Raw genomic sequence first — 23729 nt, 5'->3', positions numbered from 1 at the left:
GGAAGCAGCTCCGGGTTGCAGGGCGGGAACGTGCCCTTCCCCCTCCGGCAAACTTTCGGCCGCCGCAACGGAAGCAGGAACTCGGGAACCACAAACCCGAGGCTAAGCGGGAGCTGCGGAGCTCCGGAGCCCCTCGCAGACCCGCCGCTGCTTCCCGGAACGTGCGGGGCTGCCCTGTAGCTGGAGGGCAGCAAGCCCTCGGCCTCCCGTTGCCAGGTAAAGGCTCTTCATCGTTCCCTCGCCCCCAGCCCCCGCGGACAGCATCACCACCTGACCACCTTTCCGGGAGCGAGGCTCCCCCGCCCCTCCGGGAGCTCGGGCCACCGGGCTGGAGCGGGGAGGGGCTGAGCGGATGCTGCTGACCCCTGTATCCTCGAGGGGGTCTCCGGGCAAGCCAGCTGCTGCGGCAGAAGAATCATTTCGTGAGCCCCGTACACTTCCTCAAGGAAAGGGCAAATTCCCCTTGTTCTCTTGTATTCTTTGTCTCCTGTATTCATCCAACCTGCTGATTGTCTAATTCTCTGTAAGGTGTGTGTGTGTGCAATTATAAACACTTTGATAAATTAAGTTAGATTATGCTATGAGAAAAAACGATTTACAATATTTGACCGAGTGATTGCTGGTAAGATCCCATGACTCTACTCAGCAGGTATGAAAGCTCAGGTGCGTCTTCTTCCCACCTGTATCCCTTTCCCACTGGTTTTCAACAGAATTCAGCTTCACTTTGAACCTTTTTTTTGTTTAATTATATGCTTGTTTTGATCTTTTTATTGTGGTAAAATACACATAACAAGGGCTTCCCTGGTGGGTCAGACAGTAAAGAACCTCCGGCAATGCGGGAGACCTGGGTTGGATCCTTGGGTCAGGAAGATCCCCTGGAGGAAGTCATGGCAACCCACATCAGTATTCTTGCCTGGAGAATCCCATGGACAGAGGAGCCTGGCAGGCTAAAGTCCTTGGGGCGCAAAGAGTTGGACAGGACTGAGCGAGTTTCACTCACTCCCTCACAGGTAACAAAATGTATCATTTTTAAGGGTAGAGTTTAGTGGCTTTAAGTACATTCCCATAATTGGGTAACCATCACTACTGTGGTGACCCAAGGATGAAAGAGCAGAAAAAAACCAAGGAGGGTCTTGGAATGCAGGAACAGAAAAACCAGACCCTTATCGTCCTTCCCTCCCCCATGATAACTATTAATGAATGTCAGATCCTTCTGAGCAGTATAACCTGGCTCCCCTCCTACCCCTTAGGGAGAAGGTATTTGCCTTACTCTCCCCTCTACCCAGTATACGTGACTCATCCAATCAGCAAATGACCCACAAGAACCCTATCCCACTCCTTGTATGCTGGGTATTAAGTGGACTAAGGACCCCTGTTCAACATGGGTTCTCCCTTGAGCTGGCCTGCTGTTCTAACAGCATCTCCCAATCTAATAAACTTTATTTCCCTTTCCTGTCTCATGTCTGAAAATTCTTTTCCAACCCAAGCCCGAACCACAACTATCCATTTTCAGTGTATCTGGGGCACCCCCAAACAGAAACTCTGTACCTGTTAAACAATAGCTCCCCCTCCCTCCTCCACCAACCTCTGGTGACTTCAATTCTACTTTTTTATCTCTATGACTTTGGTGTGTTAGTGTTAGTAGTCCCTTAATCATGTCCAATTCTTTGCCACCCCGTGGACTGTAGCCCACCCGGCTCTCTGTCCATGGGGTTCTCCAGGCAGGAATATGGGAGTGGGTTGCCATTCCCTTCTCCAGGGCATCTTCCCAACGCAGGGATTGAACCTGGGTCTCCTGTGTTACAGGTGGATTCTTTACCATCTGAGCCACTAGGGAAGCCAGATACTTAGTATAAGTGCACATATTCAGCATTTGTCCTTTTGTATCCATTTTATTTCAGTTAGCATAAAGTTTTCAGGAGGTAGCATGTAGTAGAATTTCATTCCTTTTTGTAGCTGAATAATATTCTATTGCATGTGTATGCCACATTTAAAAATCTGTTCCCCTTTGGACCTTCAAGGCCTAAATAATAAATGGATTGGAAAAATTAATTTACCTAGTAATGGTCGGGTATTGTTAATGAGATAAGCTCTTCATTCCTGCTTGCAGGCACAAAAAAGATACTGGTACTAGAAGCCCAGCTTTCCTCCTGCATCCCACATTACAGTTCGTTTCATTGCAGCAACTTCAGGAGAGACTCTTGGAATCCATTCAAAGCCAAGTGTTGGCCTGGTTTTTGTTATTTTTGTTTCTGTTTTTTTTTTTTTTTTTTTCCTTCCAGTGACTAGAAAAGATTTGCAAAGTGTGGTAGCATACAAAGTAACTTGTGCCAGGATTCTTACCCTGGGTTGGGGGGAGTCCATGGGCATTCAGAAAATCTGTGAAATTGGGTGGAAAAGTTTATTTTGCCAACCTCTAAATGCAGTGTCGTATTTCCATTAAGAGGCGTGTAGGCAAAAGCCGCAGTGGGATTAGTGGTAGGGTAGCTCTGATTTGCCTCTGGCAGAAGTGGTACTTATTTCCGTATTGCCTTCCTTACTGAATATGTCTCAAAATCATTACATTCGACACTACTTCAAAATTATGGCAGTGATAAAATGAAACAAAATTGGGTCATTTGTGTCGATGTGGATGGATCTGGGTAGAGTCTGTCATACAGAATGAAGTAAGTCAGAAAGAAAAATATCATATGTGAACTAATACATATGTATGGAATCTAAAAAGATGGTACAGACGTGCCTGTCTGCAAGGCAGGAATAGAGATGCAGGTGTAGAGAACCGACATGTGGACACAGAGGGGGAAGGGGAGTGTGAGACGAATTGGGAGAATAGATTGACATATACACACTACCCTATGGAAAATAGATAGCCAGTGGGAAGCTGCTGTATAGCACAGGGAGCTCAGCTCAAGGTGCTCTGTGATCATCTATAGGGGTGGGGTGGGAAGGAGGCTCAAGAGGGAGGGGATATATGTATACTTAGAGCTGATTGACTTCATTGTACAGCAGAAACTAGAACATTGTAAAACAATTATACTCCATTAAAAATTAATTTTAAAATGGGTCATTCAAAAAATTATGGCAATGATTAGATGTACCATTTGTCATTTATCACACAGTTATTTTTTTTTTAACTGAAAGTGGAGCTAATGGGATTTAGCTTCTAGAATTCATGTAAGGATTAAATGACATAATGTACGTGATGTGCTTACATAAAGAAACAGTGTGTTATTTTTCACTTTGCTGTTTTGGGAAGTTAGACATAACAGTTAGCAAGGAAAGTATTGTGCTTTGTTACCATATATTTTTTTTAAACTATGTTAATTTTTTTACTAACTAAAGTCTACCTGTTTATATTAGGGTACACTCTTGTATTTTATAGCTCTATAGGTTTTGACAAATATAATGGTATGTTTTCATCACTCAGTTCAGTTCAGTTGCTCAGTCATGTCTGACTCTGCGACCCCATGAATCTTAGCATGCCAGGCCTCCCTGTCTATCACCATCTCCCGGAGTTCACTCAAACTCACATCCATCGAGTCGGTGATGCCATCCAGCCGTCTCATCCTCTGTCGTCCCCTTTTCCTCCTGCCCCCAATCCCTCCCAGCATCAGAGTCTTTTCCAATGAGTCAACTCTTTGCATGAGGTGGCCAAAGTACTGGAGCTTCAGCTTTAGCATCATTCCTTCCAAAGAACACCCAGGGCTGATCTCCTTTAGAATGGACTGGTTGGATCTCCTTGCAGTCCAAGGGACTCTCAAGAGTCTTTCTTCTCCAACACCACAGTTCAAAAGCATCAGTTCTTTGGCACTCAGCTTTCTTCACAGTCCAACTCTCACATCCATACATGACCACAGGAAAAACCATAGCCTTGACTAGACAGACCTTTGCTGTCAAAGTAATGTCTCTGCTTTTCAATACAGAGTCATATAAAATAGTTTCACTGCTTTCAAAATCCTTCGTACTCCACCCTTTCCTCCAGACAACGACTGATCTTTTAATGTCAATGTTGTTTTGCCTTTTGCAGAATGTCATAGAGTTGGAATCAAATACCAGCTTCTTTCACTTAAAGTGAAATTGTTAGTCACTCAGTCCCATCTGACTCTTTGTGACCCCACGGACTGTAGCCCACCAGGCTCCTCTATCCATGGAATTTTCCAGGCAAGAATACTGGAGTGGGTTGCCATTTCCTTCTTTCACCAAATGATATACAATTAAGGTTCCTCTTTTTGTGGCTTGATAACTCATTTCCTGCTGAATAATATTTAACTGTAGGGATATACCACAGTTTGTTTATCCCTTGACCTAGTAAGGGACATCTTGGCTATTTCTAGTTTTTTTGGCAATTATAAAAAAACTATTATAAATATTTGTTTGTGGGTTTTTGTCAGGATTTAGTATTAACTTTTTTTAAAAATTTTAGCCATTCTTGTGTTGTGACATCTCATTATTTTTTTTAAAGTAATTTTATTGATTTATTTATTTTCGTTGTGCTGGGTCTTCGTTGCTGCGTGAGGTTTTCGCCAGTTACTGTGAATGAGGGCTACTCTCTAGCTGTGGTGTGCAGGCTTCTCATTGAGGGGCTTCTCTTGTGGAGCGCAGGCTCTAGACTGCATGAGCTTCAGTGGTTGTGGCTCCGGGGTCTAGAACACAAGCTCAGTAGTTGTGCTGCATGGTCTTATTTGCTCCACAACATGTGGAATCTTCGCAGAACAGAGACTGAACCCTTGTCTCCTGCCCTGCCAGGTGGATTCTTTACCACTGAGCCACTAGGAAAGCCTGCATCTCGTTCTTTTAATTTGCAATTCCCTAATGACAGTGAGGTTGAGCACCTTTTTATATGCTACTTTGGGGAGGTGTCCAGATTTTTGCCCACTTTTAATTGGGTTATTTGTTTTCTTTTTGTTAAGTTTTAAGAGTTCTTTGTGTATTTTAGCTACCAGTTATTTATCAAATATGTGTTTTGAAAATACTTTCTCCTAGTCTGTGGCTTAGCTGTTCATTTTCTTAACAGTGTCTTGCACTGAGCAGAAGTTTTTAATTTTAATGAAATCCAACCTACCAATTTTTTCTTTTGCAGATTGTGCTATTGGTGTTGTATCTAGAAACTCATCATCCAGTCTAAGGTCACAGAGACTTTATTCTATGTTACATGGAGTTTTATAGCTTTGCACTTTACAGTTAGGTCTGTGATCCATTTTGAGTTAATTTTTGTGAAAGGCATAAGGTCAGTGGCTAGATTTTTTTTTTCTTTTTGTCCAATTGTCCAGCACCATTTTTGAGAAGACTATCCTTTTGTCTGTTGAATTGCCTTTGTTGCTTTGTCAAAGATCAGTTGACTATATTTGTTCAGGTCTATTTCTGGGCTCACTGTTCTGTCCCATTGATTTATTTATCTATTCTTTTGCCAATAGCACGTTGTCTTGATTACTGGTGGTTTATGGTTAAGTGTTGAAGTCAGGAAGTGTCAGTCCTCTAGCTTTGTTATTCTTCAGTGTTGTGTTGACTGTTCTGGGCCTTTCTGCATTTCCATGTAATCTTTAAGATTGGCTCATTGAGGGAATTCCCTGGTGGTCCAGTAGTTAGGACTCTGTGCTCTCACAGCCAAGGGCTAGGATTCCATCCCTGGTTGGGGAACTAAATCTCACAAGCCACACAATGTAGCCAAAAAATAAAATAAATTAAAAAAAATTAGTTTGTTGAGAACTATAAAATAATGTACTGGGATTTTGATTGAAATTGCATTGAATGTGTAGACTAAGTTGGAAGAACGGACATCCTAACAATATTGAGTAGTGCTGTTGATGAGCATGGAATATCTCTTGATTTCTTAGTTCATTCTTGGTATCTTTCATTAGATTTGTAAAGGCACTTGAAAAAAGAAAACTCTTCAATGATTACATTTCAGTAGGACTATATTCCTTTGTAATCCTATATATTTCATTTTATACATTTTAAAACATGTGTTTTATACATTTTAAAACATGTCAGAAGAGAACCTAAGCATCACCAGAGTACCAAAGGGTGCATGACTGAAAGGTTACCAAAGGCTTCATGACCTAAAAAGAAAACTTAATTGGTAATTCTGATCTAGGCTATCATTAGTGAACAATTTGTATTCTGGAAATGAGGATAGTTTCTGGTATAGCATTGCCAGTTTAACTTTTTTTTTTCTTCCTGGAAGAACCAGCTCACCCATGGAGTTGGGATTAATACGTATTAGGACTTTTGTGTTTTTAAGGATGTCAAAAAGAACTCTTGCCCTTACACTTTCCTTCAACTAAGCTAGATGAAGCTAGATCATCCTGCTGACGGGCTAATTCCTAGAATTAGATTATTAGCATTAACCTGCCTCTGGTATGATACTTAAAAGGAGACAGCAATAAAAAAAGGCAGCCTCAGTTTCCTCATCTGTAAAATGAGAAAAATAATAGCTTTTTTGCAGAGCCCGTGTAAGAATTAACTAGGATAATATATGTAAATTTTAGCACATTGCCTTCCACTCAGTAGGTGATTTAAAATGTTAATTGTTATTACTGAGAGAGAAAATATGTCCAAACCAATGATCAGTGATCATTTACCGCTTCATCAATGACTGCAGATTTTATGTCTCTTCCCCTCTTGTTAGGAGAGGCAGGAAGAGGAAGGATTCTAAAACTGAAAGGCAGTCTACTATGATATTTTACTCCTCTTTCTTAGACATTTGTCAGATTTTAATAATTAATAAGATAGCATTAGGTTGGCCAGATAGTTCATTAGGGTTTTCCTGTGCTATCCTATAGAAAAACCTCAATGCACTTTTTGGCCAACCCAATATATGTGTGTGTGCTTACTAGCTTTTTGCCAAGTTTTTAATGAAAGGTTGTCTCAAATCTATTAAAAGTGAAATGAATACAAAAAATATTCGTTTATTTCTGGCCTTCTATGAATTGTGAGTCATTTACACTGATTTGAAGGAAATGAAATGTAGGTTCTCTAGGTTCATTCAAAGAAACAAAACTCATTGATGATTTCCTATTTTTGTCCTAGAGAATTCCATCATCTGTACTATCTTCTTGAAGCAGACTCAAGCAGGAGGGAGAGTTTATCCGACCTTTGAAGACTAAGCTGAAATTTAACATGTTCTTCCAGGGAAGATGGAGCTTGACTTACACTTTTGTAATAATTTGTTTCCTGACACTCAGACTGTCCACCAGTCAGAACTGCCTCACTGAGAGCCTTGAAGATGTGGTCATTGACATCCAGTCGTCTCTTTCCAAGGGAATCAGAGGCAACGAGCCCATACATACATTAACTCACCAGGACTGCATTAATTCTTGCTGCTCAACAAAAAATATATCAGGTAAGTAACAATGCCTTGATGACTCTTTATTCCACATGTTTTGTGATGTAAGTACCTGGTCGATGAGGCTGAATAGTTTGTACTAGGGATTCTCAGAAAAATGGGTGGCACAGTCACTCGGGAGTGTTCCACGGTGTGCTGTCCTCTCGCCTAAGCTGAGTCAAAGTTGCCTATGAGTGTTTATGTATTATTAGATATCTGGGTAGAAAAAGGTTGAAAACCACTGGTGTCTAACAGGCATCTAAGATAGTAAAACCAAAAATCCTATCTAAATGCTTCGCTATCATTATTGTGGAATATTGGAAACACAGTGTGACTTTAGTCTTATTTGTCTATTTACTGACTGTGCTGGGTCGTCACTGCTGCTCGGGCTCTTCTCTAGTTGTGGTGAGCGGGGGCTAACTCACTAGTTTTGGTGCGTGGGCTTCTCATTGTGGTGGCTTCTCTTGTTGCCGAGCGTGGCCTCTGGGGCCCACAGGCTTAGTAGTTGGGGGACTTGGGCTTAGTAGTCGTGGTGTCCGGGCTCTAGAGCACAGAGCAGAGGCTCAGTAGATATGGCACACAAACTTAGTTGCTTCATGGTATGTGGGATCTTCCTGGACCAGGGATCAAACCCATGTATTCTGCGTTGGCAGATCCTGTACTGCTAAGGCACTGGGGAAACCCCAGTGTGACTTTAGAAAGAACGTTTAGGGACTTTCCCCATGATCCAGTGGTTGAGAATCAGCCTGCCAATGCATGGGACATGGGTTCAATCCCTGGTCTGGGAAGATGCCACATGCCATGGAGCAATGAAACCCATGCTCCAGGGCCCACAAACTGCAACTACGGAGCCTGTGCACTGCAACTACTGAAGCCCACACGCTCTAGAGCCCGTGCCCCACAGCAAGAGAAGCCACCGCAATGGGAAACTGGTGAAGCTTAGCTAGAGAGTAGCTCCTGCTCACTGCAACTAGAGAAAACCCGTGAGCAGCAGCAAAGACTCAGCACAGCCAATAACTAAATAAAATTAAAGTCACACTGTATTCCAAAATATTAATAATAAAAATAATAGATGAATAATTTTTAAAAAAGAAAGAACATTTAAACAGGGAACTGAGACAAAAAATAAAAACTTTCAGTCATCTCATAGGAAAATCAGCATTTGCATTTTAAGTGGAAGCACAAAATTCCCATTTCCCCTCCCTTTCCTGGAGCTGGTGGCATAGGTGAGTCAGCAAGCCATTGACCACTCATTGCAGCTTCTAGGACTCTAAGAGGTACAGGAAGGGGCTTGGAGTGACCCATTGGCAATACACAAAAGAAAACTGAGGCCCACAGGCTTGAGACGAATTGCTGGAAACGTGCTTGGACATTTCAGGTTCCAAACATATGACCTGAAAACAGAAATATATATATAAGTGAAAACAATGATCATGTTTTAGTTCCTTATGATCCTGTCCTAATTCCCTAAATGGAAAAAAAAAAAAAACCACCTAAATTTATTGAGCATCTAATGGCTTGCTGGTGCTGGAGATAAACCATTAATAAGATGGAAAAGGCCCATTGTCAAGGAACCTAGGAGAGCTAGTGAACACTGGATTCGTGATCCTTACTTGATTTATCAGCCAACAAAATCAAATGCTTTCTCTTAGATCTTTGTTTCCTTTTCATTCTGTAATGATTGTGGTATGGTAATATAAATATATATGGACATGAAATTGAAGGACACAAATTTTGCATATTTATTTCTAGTCTTTGTCCCTGATTCCTGGCACAGAGCTCCTAAAACCCTGGCAATTCCCTGAGCAAAGGAGCTTCTTCTGTTATTCATAATGAGCCCCATTCCACCATACCTGAGCTTATGCTAATGAGGTGCCTCTTAGTGGGGTCCTAGATAGATGGGGTTCCTAGGTGGTTCTAGTGGTAAAGAACTGGATTGGGAAGGTCCCCTGGAGAAGGGAATGGCAACCCACTCCAGTATTCTTGCCTGGAGAATCCCATGGACAGAGGAGCCTGGCAGGCTAGAGTCCACGGGGTCAAAGGGGTTGAACATGACTGAAATGACTAAGCCCAGCACCAGTAGCTTTGGGAGGGTCGCTAGTCACCAGAAAGACCAAGCTTTGCTTAGAAACTTGAAACTTTCAGTCTTCCCACCCGCCTCCAGGTAAGGGAAGTGGGGTGGAGACTGAATTCAGTCACAATGGTCAATGACTTAATCATTTTGCCTACATAATAAAACTGCCATGAAAACCCTTAAATGGTGAGTTCGGGGAGCTTCCAAGTTGGTGAACACATCCATGTGTCGGGAGGCACCCCAGCCCCACCAGGGACCGAGGCTCCTGCACTTGGGACCCTCCCAGACCTCACCTTGTGTACCTCTTCATCTGGCTGTTCATTTGTATCCTTTATAATAAAGTGTAACAGTAAGTGCTGCATTTTCCTCAGTTTTGTGAGTAGCCCTAGCAAATTATTGAGCCTGGGATGGGAGGTGGTAGCCTAGTTGGGCGTATGTGTGAGTGACCTGGGGCATTGTGGCTGGCGTCTGAGTGGGAACAGTCTTTGGGGACTGAGCCTTAGACCTGTGGGGTCTGACACTGCAGGCAATTAGCATCAGAATCGAGCTGAATTGTACGACACCCCATTGGTGTTAGAGAACTAGAGAATTCACGTAGAAAGGACAACATATATTTGCTGTCATGCATGCCTGTTCAGTTGCTCAGTTGTACCTGACTGTTTTGCGACCCCATGGACTATAGCCCACCAGGCTCCTCTATCCATGGGATTTCCCAGGCAAGAATACTGGAGTGAGTTGCCATTTCCTCCTCCAGGGGATCTTTCCCACCCCAGGATCAAACCTGCATCTCTGCATCTCCTGAACTGGCAGGTGGGTTCTTTACTACTGCACCACCTGGAAAGCACCTATATTTACTGTCAGGAGAAAACAAATCCTTCAGTGATCTCAAATTGACAAGCATGCTTTTGGACACTCTTTATAGAGAAGTAATTGATAGAGCTCTCATTTAAACTTCTAGTTTTTCTCTAAATGTTGATACCAACATTTATGTGAAATAGAAACACAGCCTGCAAATAGGACTGAATGCCACGTGGGCGTTTTCTGGCCACACAGGACACCTGGCCTTTCTCTTCAGTTCCTTGAGGGGTGTTCAGTAAGAAATTAGGGTTTATGACTTTGTCCTACAAGCAAAAACGCTGTTGCTGCTTTACTGTGCATGCGTGCATACCCAGTTGCTCAGTCATATCTAACTTTTTGTGACCTCATAGACTGTAGCCCCCCAAGCTCCTCAGTCCATGGGTTTCTCCAGGCAAGAATACTGGAGAAGGTTGCCATGCCCTACGCAGAGGGCATTGGTTTTTAACTGTTTGGGGCTCAAAAAAACAGTTTGATAATTTGCCCATAGCCACAGACTCTAGAAAAATGCCCACAGATACAAAGGACACAAAATTCTGTGTACAACGTGGACCCTATGGACCCTCCCCTTTACCTAAGTGACACCGTAAATGGTACTGCAGGATTATCACATTGCGGGGAGAAGAGAAGTCAGAGTAACTGGAGTGCCTTTCTTGTTATCTGGGTAGTGGAGAGACGACAGGATAAAAACCCCTGCAGAAGCGAACTCAGTCTGATTTCCCATTGAGGGACTCAATGGTGATCTATGACCTCTGCCTGATTGGGAGACAAACAAAAATGATAACGAAGAGCGGAAATTCGAAGACCCAAAGGAAGAATGGTACTGATAAAAGTAAAGATTTGCAGATTCATTCATTGGAAGGAGGCATGATATATATAAGGCTAATTTTACGGTTTCTACTCCCCTCAAGAAAACCGGAACTGATGGCTTCATAGGCATCTAAGATGCCTTCAGGATGCAAGAGACTTGTAAAATCATTAGAGTTCAATCCATTTCCCAAAGTCCAACTCAGTACTGAATTGTAAAGTCAGCATTTCTATGTATATTTTGATAAATATTTTGGCAAATGGAAGGCTTCTTTCTAAAGAATTAAATGTACTTTTAAAAATGGGTTTTGCCAGCATCTTTTACTATTGTGATGATCTCAATTGGTAAATATCACATTACACTTGAAAATGTGTCTTATTTTCAAATCTCTTTTGATATTGATTTCTAACATCATTCCACAGTGACAAGAGAGCAGATTCTGTATGATTGCAATGCCTTTAGACCATGAAGTTTATGCACCTTGATATGTTCCAGTGTCTCCTGGTTTATAGTCTATGGAAACTTGAATAGAACTTTGTATCCTGCTATTGTGTGAAAACTGTATAAATCTTTATTTAGGTTGAATTGTTTTTTTTTTTTTTCAAGTCTACAGTATCCTTCTACTGTTCTATTTCTTCTATTAATTTTTGAGAGCCTGATATTGAAACTCCAACTAAAAATCTTTATCTACTTAAAAACATAATTGTAATATATAGTAGAACTATATGTAACTGTGTTCTGTATTTTCCAAGTCTCCTGTTAATGTGTTATTGTACTTTCATAATTTAAAAAAAATGTATTTTGCCAGGACTTCCCTCGTAGCCAAGTGATTGACTCTGAGCTTCAAATGTAGGAGGCAGGGATTCAATCTCTGGTTGGGAAACTAAGATCTCACATGCCGTGCAGCCAAAAAAATTTTTTTAATTAAAAAATTTTAATATGCTTTGCCAAAGTCACCTTCATTCAGTTTTAAACCCAAGGTCTTTAAAAATTGCGTTCCGTGATTAAACTAAGGAAAAGGAAATGACTCAGCAGCCAGCAGGCAGCAAACAAAAAGGGTTTTGTGTTGGCTACCAGAATAAATGAAGTTTTCCTGCTCTCCATACTCTTTGGAAAATCCTATTTCAAAATAGTTACTTGTGAAACCTTTCATTACAGGGGACAAAGCATGTAACTTGATGATCTTCGACACTCAAAAAAAAATTAAACTACCCAACTGCTACCTGTTCTTCTGTCCCAGTGAGGAAGCCTGTCCCCTGAAACCAGCAAAGGGACTTATGAGTTACAGGATAATTCGAGGTAATAAGAACCTTGTTCTTTGTCTTTTGTGATTGGAATTATTTAAGGATATGGTTCACTTAGAAAGGTTTTCTACCAAAGAGTTGAAGAAAAACTACCAAAGGGGATCACAAATACAGAGGCACATCAGAAAATTCTCATGATTCACATTTCAGTTGATTCAACCCAACATTTTTTCTTTTCCCAGTGAAAGACTTATGAATGATAGTGTTTTGTTTTGCTTTTATTTCTGTTTTTTCTTCGTAAGATAAAAGACACCAGACCTTTCTTGAAAACATTTTGAAACACCTCTGTAAACTATGCCAGCAACACTGGAATAAGTATATAGGTCTCCAGGGTGACTATTTTGAAAGAGTTAAGACCTGTGTAAATACAGTATATAAAATTCCATTTGTTATTAGGTACTACTATTTTATTAGCACATTTGCTGAAATCAAACTTACTGGATTTTGTTATCCAGACCTGAAAAGAAGCACATTTAAGAAGTTCTTGAGAATCTGCCACGTGCCAAGTTTTGTGCAAGGCATTGGAGATAGTGTCTATGCTTGGAAATTACGTATTTGCTCAGAATACAGAAAATAACCAACTAAAAATAATATAATCGTTTGGATCTGTCTTGGTGAGACTTTGGCTTGTTAATTTCTCAGGATGCAATGCTTTCAAGTTTCCTTTAAGTTTTAGAAAGTTTTTATCCTTATACCCTTAGGTAGAAACAAGATTATCTTTTTTTCATTTATTCAATAAGCAACAAATTTTGCTTAGCATCTCTTATGTGCCAAGCATTTTTAATACCCTAAGGATACAAAGATATGATATTAAATATGAAAAACACGGTTCTCACTTCTGGCACTAATGTTTTAGGAGAGAGAGACGATAACCTTAATAAATAAATAATTTTTAAAATAGGGTCACCATGGGCATAGAGAGCAGACTTGTGGTTGCTAGGGAGTATGGCTTTGGGGGAGGGGTGGAGTTGGAGCTTGGGGCTAGCACATGTGAGCTATTGTGTATAGAATGGATACACAGCATAAGGTCCTATATACAAACGCACTACTTGAACCGTTTTAAGAGCAAAGTCCTGTATAGCACAGAGAACTATATTCAGTATCCTATGAAAATTCATAATGGTAAAGAATGTAAAAAAGAATGTATTAGAATATAAAATGTGTAAAAGATTATACATTTTACATAAAAATTTATAAAGACTATAAAATGTATATATAAATGAATATAAGAATGTATCCTAAAAGAATATAAAAAAGAATGTGTTATATTCAAAATTTAATCACTTTGCTGTACAGCAGAAATTAACACAACATAGTAAATCAACTATACTTCAATAAGAAGTTTTAAATTAAAAAATAGTACTTAGTGAAAGAGAGAGCTAGTGGAAAGCTTCTGTATAGCACAAGGAGCTCAGCCTGGTGCTCTGTGATGACCTAGAAGGGTGGGATTGGGGTGGGAGGGAGGGAGGCTCAACTAGGAGGATATATATCAATATATACTTATAGCTGTTGTGCAGCAGAAGCTGACACAGCATTGTAAAGCAGTTAGCCTCCATTTAAAAAAATAACAGTGATCATGCAAAAATGAAACAGGGCCTTTATACATTTTCAATGCAGAGAAACTGAAAACATAAAATTCCCATTAAAAAAAAATAGAGTCACAAGAGCAGATAATTAAGCTAAGACAACATAAAAGATTATCACTGAGTGGACGGTCTCGATTAGGTGCTCAGGGGACACATCTGCGAAGCTGTAAGCCCTAAGCCAAGATCTGAACACTGAGGAGCCAGATGTGAGACAACAGTGGGAAGACCTTCCAGGCTGAGGAAACAACCTGATCCAGTATCTTAAGGCAGAATGGTTTGGGGGTGTTTGTTCAAACACTGCAGTCTCAGTGGCTGACTCATAGTGAAGCATTCGAAGAGTGATATGCAAGAAGGGAGGAAAGTGGGGCGAGCCCATCAAACTTGTTAGAGGGTAGGGAGTTTTTTTTCAGATGCGTGATAAGAAGCCATTGGGAGTTTTTCAGGAGGCATGTAACATGCTGGGTTTTTGTTTTGTTTTGATTAATTTTTATTGGAGTGTAGCTCCTTTGGTTTCCCTGGTGGCTCAGTGGTCAAGAATCGCCTGCCCAATGCAGGAGACACAGGTTCAGTCCCTGAGTTGAGAAGACCCCTTGGAGAAGGAAAGGGCCATCCTCTCCAGTATTCTTGCCTGTAGAATTCCATGGACAGAGGAGTCTGGTGGGCTAGAGTCCATGGGGTTGCAAAGAGTTGGACGTGGCTTAGCGACTAAACAAAAACATAGTTGCTTTACAATGTTGTGTTGGTTTCTGCTGTACAGCAAAGTGAATCAGCTATAGGTATACATGTATCCCTTCTTTATTGGATTTCCTTCCCATTTAGATCACCGCAGAGCTTTCAGTAGAGCTCCCTGGGCTCTACAGTAGGTTCTCGTTAGTTATCTATTTAATACAGAGTATCAATAGTGTGTATATGTTAATCCCAGTTCATCCCCCTTCCATAACGTGCTGTTTTCATGGTGATTTCTCAAAACTCACCCTGACTGCTCTGTTCGGAATGGACAAGCATGAATCATCAGCAAGAGGGCAAGTGGGAAGGCTGGCGTGGAGGCAGGATGAAGATCATAGTGGAAGGCCATGGCCTTGGGGACCAGGGAGGCGGTGGAGGAGATGGAGGGAAGTAAACTATGGGCCATTTCAGAGGTAGTGTTGGCAGGGCTTACTGGTTGGCCTGGATGTGGGGAATGAGGAAAAGAGAAGAGTGAAGCTGAATCCTAGTTCTTTTTTTCTTTTAATTTACTTATTTTTGGCTGTGCTGGGTCTTCGTTGCTGCACGTGGGCTTTCTCTCATTGCAGAAAGTGGGGACTACTCTCTCGTTGCGATGCATGGGTTTCTAATCACGGTGGCTTCTCCTGTTGTGGAGCACAGGCCCTAGGGCATATGGTCCCAGTAGCTGTGGCTTCCGAGCTCTAGAGTGCAGGCTCAGTAGTTGTGATGCATGGGCTCAGTTGCCCCTTGGCATGTGGGATCTTCCTGGACCAGGGATTGAACCCATGTCCTCTCATTGGCAGGCGAATTCTCTACCACTGGACCACCAGGGAAGCCCCGAGTTGTAGTTCTTGACTTGAGCATCTAGCTGGACAGTAGCGCTGTCTGCTGAACTAGGGAAGATTTGAAGAGAAGCGGTTTGGGGGTTGGAGGGAGAGTGTAATGAAGATTTTCTGGGGCATGGTGCTGCCCAGGGCACCCGGACACTGACCTTGCTTTGCCCCCTGGATGAGGCTATGTCTGAGTTTTGTTCATGAACTAGGAAAGCTTGATATATCCAACATTCCTTTGAATAGGAGCATAAAGCTCAGATTGCTTGTGTAAATTCTTCCTACATAGTGAGAGAAGCTCAGGTCCTAAAAAATTGGCAGATAAAGTACAGAGTTTCAGTTTTGCTCTGGAGGTGGATAAGGGTGATGGTTGTATAACCATGTGAATACACTCAATGCCATGGAACTGTTCTCCTAAAAAGGGTTTAAGTAGTATGTTGTATGAAGTATATTTTACTACAGTTGTGAAATATGGTAACAGAACAAATTAGGTTTCTCAGAACATCCAGGATCTTACCTTGCATGGAAAGAGTCTTGTTGCCTCCTGCACTTTCTGGGCTTCACGCTGGCCAGGGCGGCTGCCCCTAACTGTTTGGCTTCTTCGTGTCTATATATAATCCTGAATGAAAACACCGGGACCACCAGTAATGTATGGATATAGCTGGTCCTCTTTTTTCATCACCTGGAACACTGCAGAGCCTGTTGAACACCTGGGGATAGTATCTAGCAAGATCTGAACACGTTGGTTTGAGTTTCCAAAGGTGGCAGGGCGCAGGACACTAATTGGAATGTTGGTTTTTCTCTTTCAAGAGCTCCCATCAGTTGGAAGCTGGGCCATCACATCCCTCTCTCTGATCCCTTCTCGCTGCCTCTTCCTCATTGTGTCCTTTCTTCCTTTGTCATCTTTCTTTCTCTCATCTATTTCATGATTAAAGCAGAATATTAAAGAAATGATGGAATATTCTGGAAATTATAATGCAATCTGGTAATTCTATACTTCCATAATATCTATCAGTTTAGTTCAGTTCAGTTGCTCAGTCGGGTCCGACTCTTTGCCAACCCCATGGACTGCAGCACGCCAGGCCTCCCTGTCCATCACCAACTCCTGGAGCTTGCTCAAACTCATGTCCATTGAGTCAGTGATGCCATCCAACCATCTAATCCTCTGTCGTCCCTTTCTCCTCCCACCTTCAATCTTTCCCACCATCAGGGTCTTTTCCAATGAGTCAGTTCTTCACATCAAGTGGCCAAAGTATTGAAGTTTCAGTTTCAGCATCAGTCCTTCCAATGAATATTCAGGATTGATTTCCTTTAGGATGGACTGGTTGGATCTTGCAGTCCAAGGGACTCTCAAAAGTCTTCTCCAACACCACAGTGCAAAAGTATCAATTCTTTGGTGCTCAGCTTTCTTTATAGTCCAACTCTCACATCTATACATGACTACTGGAAAAACCATAGCTTTGACTAGATGGACCTTTGCTGGCAAAGTAATGTCTCTGCTTTTTAATATGCTGTCTAGATTGATCATAGCTTTTCTTCCAAGGAGTAAGCATCTTTTAATTTCATGGCTGCAGTCACCATCTGCAGTGATTTTGGAGTCCCAAAACGTAAAGTCTGTCACTGTTTCCACTGTTTCCCCATCTATTTGCCATGAAGTGATGGGGCGAGATGCCATGATCTTAGTTTTCTGAATGTTGAATTTTAAGCCAACTTTTTCACTCTCCTCTTTCACTTTCATCAGAAGCCTCTTTAGTTCTTCTTTGCTTTCTGCCATAAGGGTGATGTCATCTGCATATCTGAGGTTATTGATATTTCTCCCAGCAATCTTGATTCCAGCTTGTGCTTCATCCAGTCCAGCATTTCTTGTGATGTACTCTGCATATAAGTTAAATAAGCAGGGTGACAATATACAGCCTTGATGGACTCCTTTCCCGATTTGGAACCAGTTTGTTGTTGTATGTCCATGTTCCATGTCTGTTGCTTCTTGACTTGCATACAGATTTCTCAGAAAGCAGGTAAGGTGGTCTGGTATTCCCATCTCTTGAAGGATTTTCCACAGTTTATGGTGATCCACACAATCAAAGGCTTTGGCATAGTCAATAAAGCAGAAGTAGATGTTTTTCTGGAACTCTCTTACTTTTTTGATAATACAATGGATGTTGGCAATTTGATCTCTGGTTCCTCTACCTTTTCTTAATCCAGCTTGAACATCTGGAAGTTCACAGTTCACGTACTGTTGAAGCCAGGCTTGGAGAATTTCCAGCATTACTTTGCTAGTGTGTGATGTGTAAGATGAGTGCAATTGTGTGGTAGTTTGAACATTCTTTGGCATTGCCTTTCTTTGGGATTGGAATGAAAACTGACCTTTTCCAGTCCTGTGGCCACTGCTGAGTTTTCCAAATTTGCTGGCATATTGAGTGCAGCACTTTCACAGCATCATCTTTTAGGACCTGAAATAGGTCAACTGGAATTCCATCACCTCCACTAGCTTTGTTTGTAGTGATGCTTCGTAAGACCCGCTTGACTTCACATTCCAAGATGTCTGGCTCTAGGTGAGTGATCACATCATCATGATTATCTGGATCATCAAGATCTTTCTTGTACAGTTCTTCTGTGTATTCTTGCCACCTCTTCTTAATATCTTCTGCTTCTGTTAGGTCCATACCATTTCTGTCCTTTATTGAGCCCATCTTTGCATGAAATGTTCCCTTGGTATCTCTAATTTTCTTGAAGAGATCTCTAGTCTTTCCTATTCTGTTGTTTTCCTCTATTTCTTTGCATTGATTATTGATCCGTAAAATCTATAACAAAGAAAAAAGCATTGGTGTGAAACTTTTTATTGTGTAATTAGTTTTAAAAGTGAAAGTAGCACTCTGGGAGTGACTGTTAAAGGAAATTGGTTTAAAAGTTTCTACAGCTTAGATGTCCAAATGCTAGGGAATGGTAGGGTGTAAAACATGATGTATCCACCTGAGGGAATATGATGCAGATATTAAAGAATAAATCTGAGATGTAGAAGTAAAAGGTCACCTAAATTCCAGGTGAAAAACACACAATTGTTCTTAAGTTACATGAAAAAAGTTTTAGTTTTAAGGTATACATAAATTTTAATAGTTGTTGGGACATCATGATGGACATGATAGTCGAATTTATTTTATAACTTTCATAATACTTCTGTCATGTTGTTGCTTTGATGATACATATATTAGAGACAGAGAGCAGTGGTAAAGATTTTCTCCACTGGAAGTGGGAGGGAAAGCTTGGCTCTTGCAGAAACCATTTTTTTAAGGGCCAGCATGTGGTGGTTTAGTTGCTAAGCCGTGTCCAACTCCTGCGACACCATGGACTGTATGTAGCGTGCCAGGCTCCTCTGTCCATGGGATTTTTCAAGCCATACTGGAGTGGGTTCAGTGTGAAAGTGAGAGTGAAGTCGCTCAGTCGTGTCCGACGCTTTGCAACCCTATGGACTGTGTCCATGGGATTTTCCAGGCAAGAGTACTGGAGTGGGTTGCCATTTCCTTCTCCAGGGGATCTTCGTGACCCAGGGATCGAACCCTAGTCTCCCGCATCGTAGGCAAACACTTAACCGGCTGAGCCACCAGTGTGAAGGTAATGAAGTGAAATTAGAATCCAACAGTTCCTGTGGCAGCCACCAGGGGGCACCACCAGCCCAGAGCAGGTTGATACCTAGGGACAAACTGTCACCTACGCCGGACTGGGTGTCCTGTCTGTATTCACAGATGTTTACAAATTGTGTTTGTAATACTATTTCTGAATCTGCCCATGTTGCTGGATTGAGATTACCCCATAAAAATGAATTATCTGCCTCTCGGTTCGAGTGAAATCCAGTAGATATTTTTGGCGGTTTGTTTAGAGATGAACTCAATTTCCTGTGATTAATATTTACAGACCAAAAGTTCGAAAGATGATAATACACTCTGTTCATTCTGTAAAACCATTGCAGCTGGACATTATTTAATGTCAGTTTGTTTGTTTTTGCAGCTTGGTGGTCTGTCATGCCACCAAGGACTAGAATAGACTAGAATAGGGGAATTCAGAAATAGAATAAATTGAGAGTCTGTTGGCTCAGCTGGTCTCCAAGTTAATAGTAAATACTTAAATTGTTTTATCTAGTGAAGTCGCTCACATATGAAACTCAAAAGAGGGGCTGAGTACACAGGGCTGTTTCCCAGCACCTTCTGTAGCTCATGTCTATGTGACTGAGAGAAAACACCACACCCCAATGGCAAACATCAGAGGGTGAGGTAAATGGAACAGGTGTGGAGGATCCCAGCGTGGTTCTAGGACCTTAGCCAATAGATGAATCTTATCAAGAAATGGGACTAGCCCTCACTTTGTTTTATTTATAACCTTGCATTCTTGAGAAAGGAAACAGCTGTTTTGGTCATTCTTGTCAATGGGCTTAACTTCTGAGTTCACATACATCACAGAGCATTTACTTAGCCTTTTTTTTTTTAATGAAATATGATGAGTCCTGCTCTTTTTAAAAATATCTGACACAGCCTAAAAATACAGATGCTGTTTATCTCACGGTGACACTATGCCTGCCAATGTCATATCACCTGCAGCAGAAACTCTTTTCTTCAGCTTTGTTGGAAGAATTTCAGGCATCAGCATTCTATTTGAGAGTGTCCCAGAGCAGATGCCCACAAACTTTTTTCTGTCAGGGGCCAAATAATAAGTGTTTTAGGCTTTTCAGGTAAGTCTTTTAGGCTTAGTGGGCCATATGCAGTTTGTCAGACATCCTCACCTGTGTCCTTGCAGTAAAGACAGCCATAGACAATATGTAAACCAATGAGCATGCTTGTGTGCCAATAAAACTTTATTTATGGAAACTGAAATGTAAATTTCAAATAATTTTCATGTGTTACAAAATATCCTTTTTGATTTTTTTTTCAATCATTTCAGAATGTCGAAGCCATTCTTAGCTTGCAAGCCTTATAAAGAGAGGTGGCAGGGACTTCTCTGGTGGTCCAGTGGCTAAGACTCTGCAATTCCAATGCAGGGGGCCTGGGTTTGATCCCTGCCAGGGAACTAGATCCAACATGCTGCAACTAAGAGTTCGAGTGCTGCAACTAAGACCCAGCACAGGCAAATCAATTAAAAAAAATATTAGAGAGAGAGAGATGGCAGGCTAGATTTGGCTCTCAGGCCATAATTTGCTGACCCCTGTCCTAGATGGATGAATAAGTGACAGTTCTAAAGGACCTCAAATGGTGAAGTTTAGAGAGTAGTCAAAGATGTCACAAGTGTGAATGTGCCTCTGGATCTATTTTAGGAGAGAGGAGAGTGAGGGCTGGTTTAGAACTGGTATTGAGGGAAGTTGAAGTAGAAGAGGGAAGAGAGACCAGAGGAGAATGAACCAGTGAATTCTAGAAAATTCCTCTGCTTCCTTCCTTGTGTTTCTGCAGTTCTTACTGAAGTGTAATGATTAGCCCAGTAGCAGAGTGAGCGCATGCTAAGTTGCCTCTGTTGTGTGCACGACTTTGCAACCCTATGGACTGTAGCCTGCCAGGCTTCTCTATCCATGGAATTCCCTAGGCAAGAATACTGGAGTGGGTTGCCATGCCTTCCTCCAGGGAATCTTCCCAACCCAGGAACCGAAGTCTCATGTCTCCTCCAATGGCAGGTGAGTTCTTTATCACTAATGCCACCTGGGAAATCCTAAGTAGCAGAATAATATGGTGCAATTCAACTGGCCTTTCCCTGCCCCAGATTGCTTTAACTGGCCTTTTCAGTTTGAGTTGTCATAAACAGCATGTGTGACAAAGAGCAAAATTCTAACCTTTCTCAAGCAGGAGGAGCATCTGAGGCTAGTTCCTCCTCTGCAGGAGTTGGGACTGTGATTGTCTGCCTTTTATGTCAGCCACGTGGCCAGCATGACTTCAAATACTGGTCCATAGTCTTCAGAACCTGAGATACTGGCTATATAATTTTAATCTTCAAGAGTCAAAACGAGGGGACTTCCCTGGTGGTCCAGTGATCAAGACTTCACACTTAGGGATATGGGTTCCATTCCTTGTTGGAGAACTAAGATCCAAGCAAGAATACTGGAGTGGGTTGCTATTTCCTCCTCCAGGGGATCTTCCCGACCCAGAGATTGAACCCCTGTCTCCTGCATTGCAGGCACATTCTTTCCTGCTGTGCAGCCTGGGAAGCCCTTGTTGCCCCCACTGAACTCCTCTTAGCATCTTTTCTGGCCCCTCCCACCTCCTTCTTCCTCTAGAAGGAAGGTGTCATCACTCTAGAAATAAACCTGTGTGCCATCTCTCTAGAAATAAACCAGAGCTTCTGCAGGAGAGGCCAGGTCCTTGCACCATGAAATATTGGGCTTCCCTGACTGCTCGGTGGTAAAGAATCCACCTGCAATGCAGGAGCCTCAGGTTTGATCCCTGGATCTGAAAGATCCCTGGAGGAGGGCATGGCAACCCACCCCAGTATTCTTGCCTGGAGAATCCCATGGACAGAGAAGCCTGACGGGCTACAGCCCATAGGGTCACAGAGAGTCTGGTACGACTGAAGTGACTTAGCCCCCATGCACATACCATGAAATATCAGGTAGCAACAGTCTGAGGTCTTATTGAATAAGCTGATAACATTTGTCTCTTCTGTCCTCCCTTCATATGAAAATGTCGAAGTCTTCCTATTATTTTCTTTCCATTTTCAGATTTCCCATCTTTGGCCAGAACTGATTTGCCAAGCCCAGGGGTAGCCCAGGAAAACTCCATCTTCTCTGGTGGGTCTTCCCATGCCGTCACTCCCACTCCCCAGCCTCCAACCCATGACTCAGAGCCCACGGTCTTATGGAGGGATTCATTTTCTCAGACGTCTGGATCCTCGGATCACTTGGAGAAGCTACTCAAGATTGATCTGGAGAGTCCACCATCATCTGATTATAAAGAAGAAGGCCACTCTCAGACGTCACAGTCTTCCTCAGGACCAGCAAGAGCTAATCTGCTGCCTGGAAATGTGACAGCATTCCCCTCTACAATGGCGGTGTCTTCTCTGCACACCATCCTGGCCACTCCGAAGTCTCTCTCTGCGTCCCTCCCTGCCACCAACACGGCAGTGATGCCACCTCTGACTTGGCAGCCTCAGAGAGCTACCTCCGCCCCAGCTGTAGCCACGATCACTAGCACGACCACAACTGCGGTTTCGACTTCCCTCTCCAGGGCATCCACGGACTCGCGAGGCCCACCCACCACGGTGCCCTTTCGAGACATCGCCAATCTGACTTGGAGCGCGGAGGATGCCGGGGACTCTGTTACATTTCCTTTGTCAAATGTGGATTCTCCTGCTACAAATATGACAGCTTCCCAAGAGAATGGGAAGGCCAGTGCAGGCGACCCCTCCCTGAGCAATCCCCCAGGAAGCCAGCAAGGCCTTACCGTTGAGCAGTGGCTCCTGATTGGGACTGTGCTCTTCGGGGTCCTCTTTCTTGCCATAGGCCTGGCCCTGTTGGGCAGAATGCTCCTAGAATCCCTCCGCAGAAGACGTTACTCGAGGCTTGATTATTTGATCAATGGCATCTACATTGACATCTAAAGAGAACACTAGCTGTCTCTTAATTTGTGTAGTTACTGCTAGCCTCACTGCAGCAAGTTTCTGGGGACTTTCTGATCTTTGCAGGATTTTTCAAGTGTTTTGAAGACAGGTAGATGCCTCTTACTGCATTCTTTTTGCTTGTTCTTTAAAGAGAAAGGGGGCAAAGAAACAAATGGGGTGGCCTGAGTGATCTGTCTCTAAACCATTAGATGAAAGCAAAGCTCTCCCTAAAGCAATAAAGAATAATTGCCACATAAACTGGAAAGCGACTGGCTTTTTTAACAGGGAAAAAGGGTTAGGATTCCTAGGCTCCATTTCACTAATGTTTCTGGTTCCTGATAAAGTTGACTGTTTATGATATTAATTCTAATGGATTTACTCTCCTTTTTATAAGAATTCCAATAAAACTGATTCCAGATGTAGTTCCTTCCAATTAAGTATTTGAATAAATCTTTTGGTACTCAGTAGTGTTCCTGTAAATGACACATCCCGTTGGATAACTTTAAATTTATTCCCACCAGCAAAATGATTAAATGATGAAAATATGTATTCTAAGTTAAAATGACAACCCCCTCCCCCCCGCCTTTTCCCATCAGTGAGCAAAAGGGTGTCCTTAGGGAGAATTCTAGGAGAATATTAGCCTGCATGGAGACAGTGATAAGTGAGTTCTGATACAT

At 42.2% G+C, this 23729-nt stretch overlaps 1 protein-coding gene across 1 annotated transcript; it reads left to right on the top strand.

Annotated features, from left to right (window-relative positions):
* On the top strand, positions 1 to 23519 carry MANSC1 (MANSC domain containing 1). The gene is made up of 4 exons (XM_040235200.1): positions 1 to 216; positions 7030 to 7342; positions 12220 to 12360; positions 22175 to 23519. The coding sequence occupies exons 2-4, from the start codon at positions 7120 to 7122 to the stop codon at positions 23050 to 23052; spliced, it is 1242 nt and encodes a 413-aa protein (XP_040091134.1). The 5' UTR covers positions 1 to 216; positions 7030 to 7119; the 3' UTR covers positions 23053 to 23519.
* Positions 23520 to 23729: the final 210 nt, after the last annotated feature.

This window comes from Oryx dammah, unplaced genomic scaffold, assembly GCF_014754425.2.
Source record: "Oryx dammah isolate SB20612 unplaced genomic scaffold, SCBI_Odam_1.1 HiC_scaffold_29, whole genome shotgun sequence".
Lineage (NCBI taxonomy): Eukaryota > Metazoa > Chordata > Mammalia > Artiodactyla > Bovidae > Oryx > Oryx dammah.
The sequence above is the reverse complement of the archived record's forward strand: the minus strand, read 5'-3'. Positions and strand labels throughout refer to the sequence as shown.

Excerpts from the sequence above, each read along its gene's own strand:
- MANSC1 (XM_040235200.1), top strand. The coding sequence starts at position 7,120 with ATGTTCTTCCAGGGAAGATGGAGCTTGACTTACACTTTTGTAATAATT. Across the intron at positions 7,343-12,219 it reads CTCAACAAAAAATATATCAG|GGGACAAAGCATGTAACTTG; the intron begins GTAAGTAACAAT and ends CTTTCATTACAG. Across the intron at positions 12,361-22,174 it reads GAGTTACAGGATAATTCGAG|ATTTCCCATCTTTGGCCAGA; the intron begins GTAATAAGAACC and ends TTCCATTTTCAG.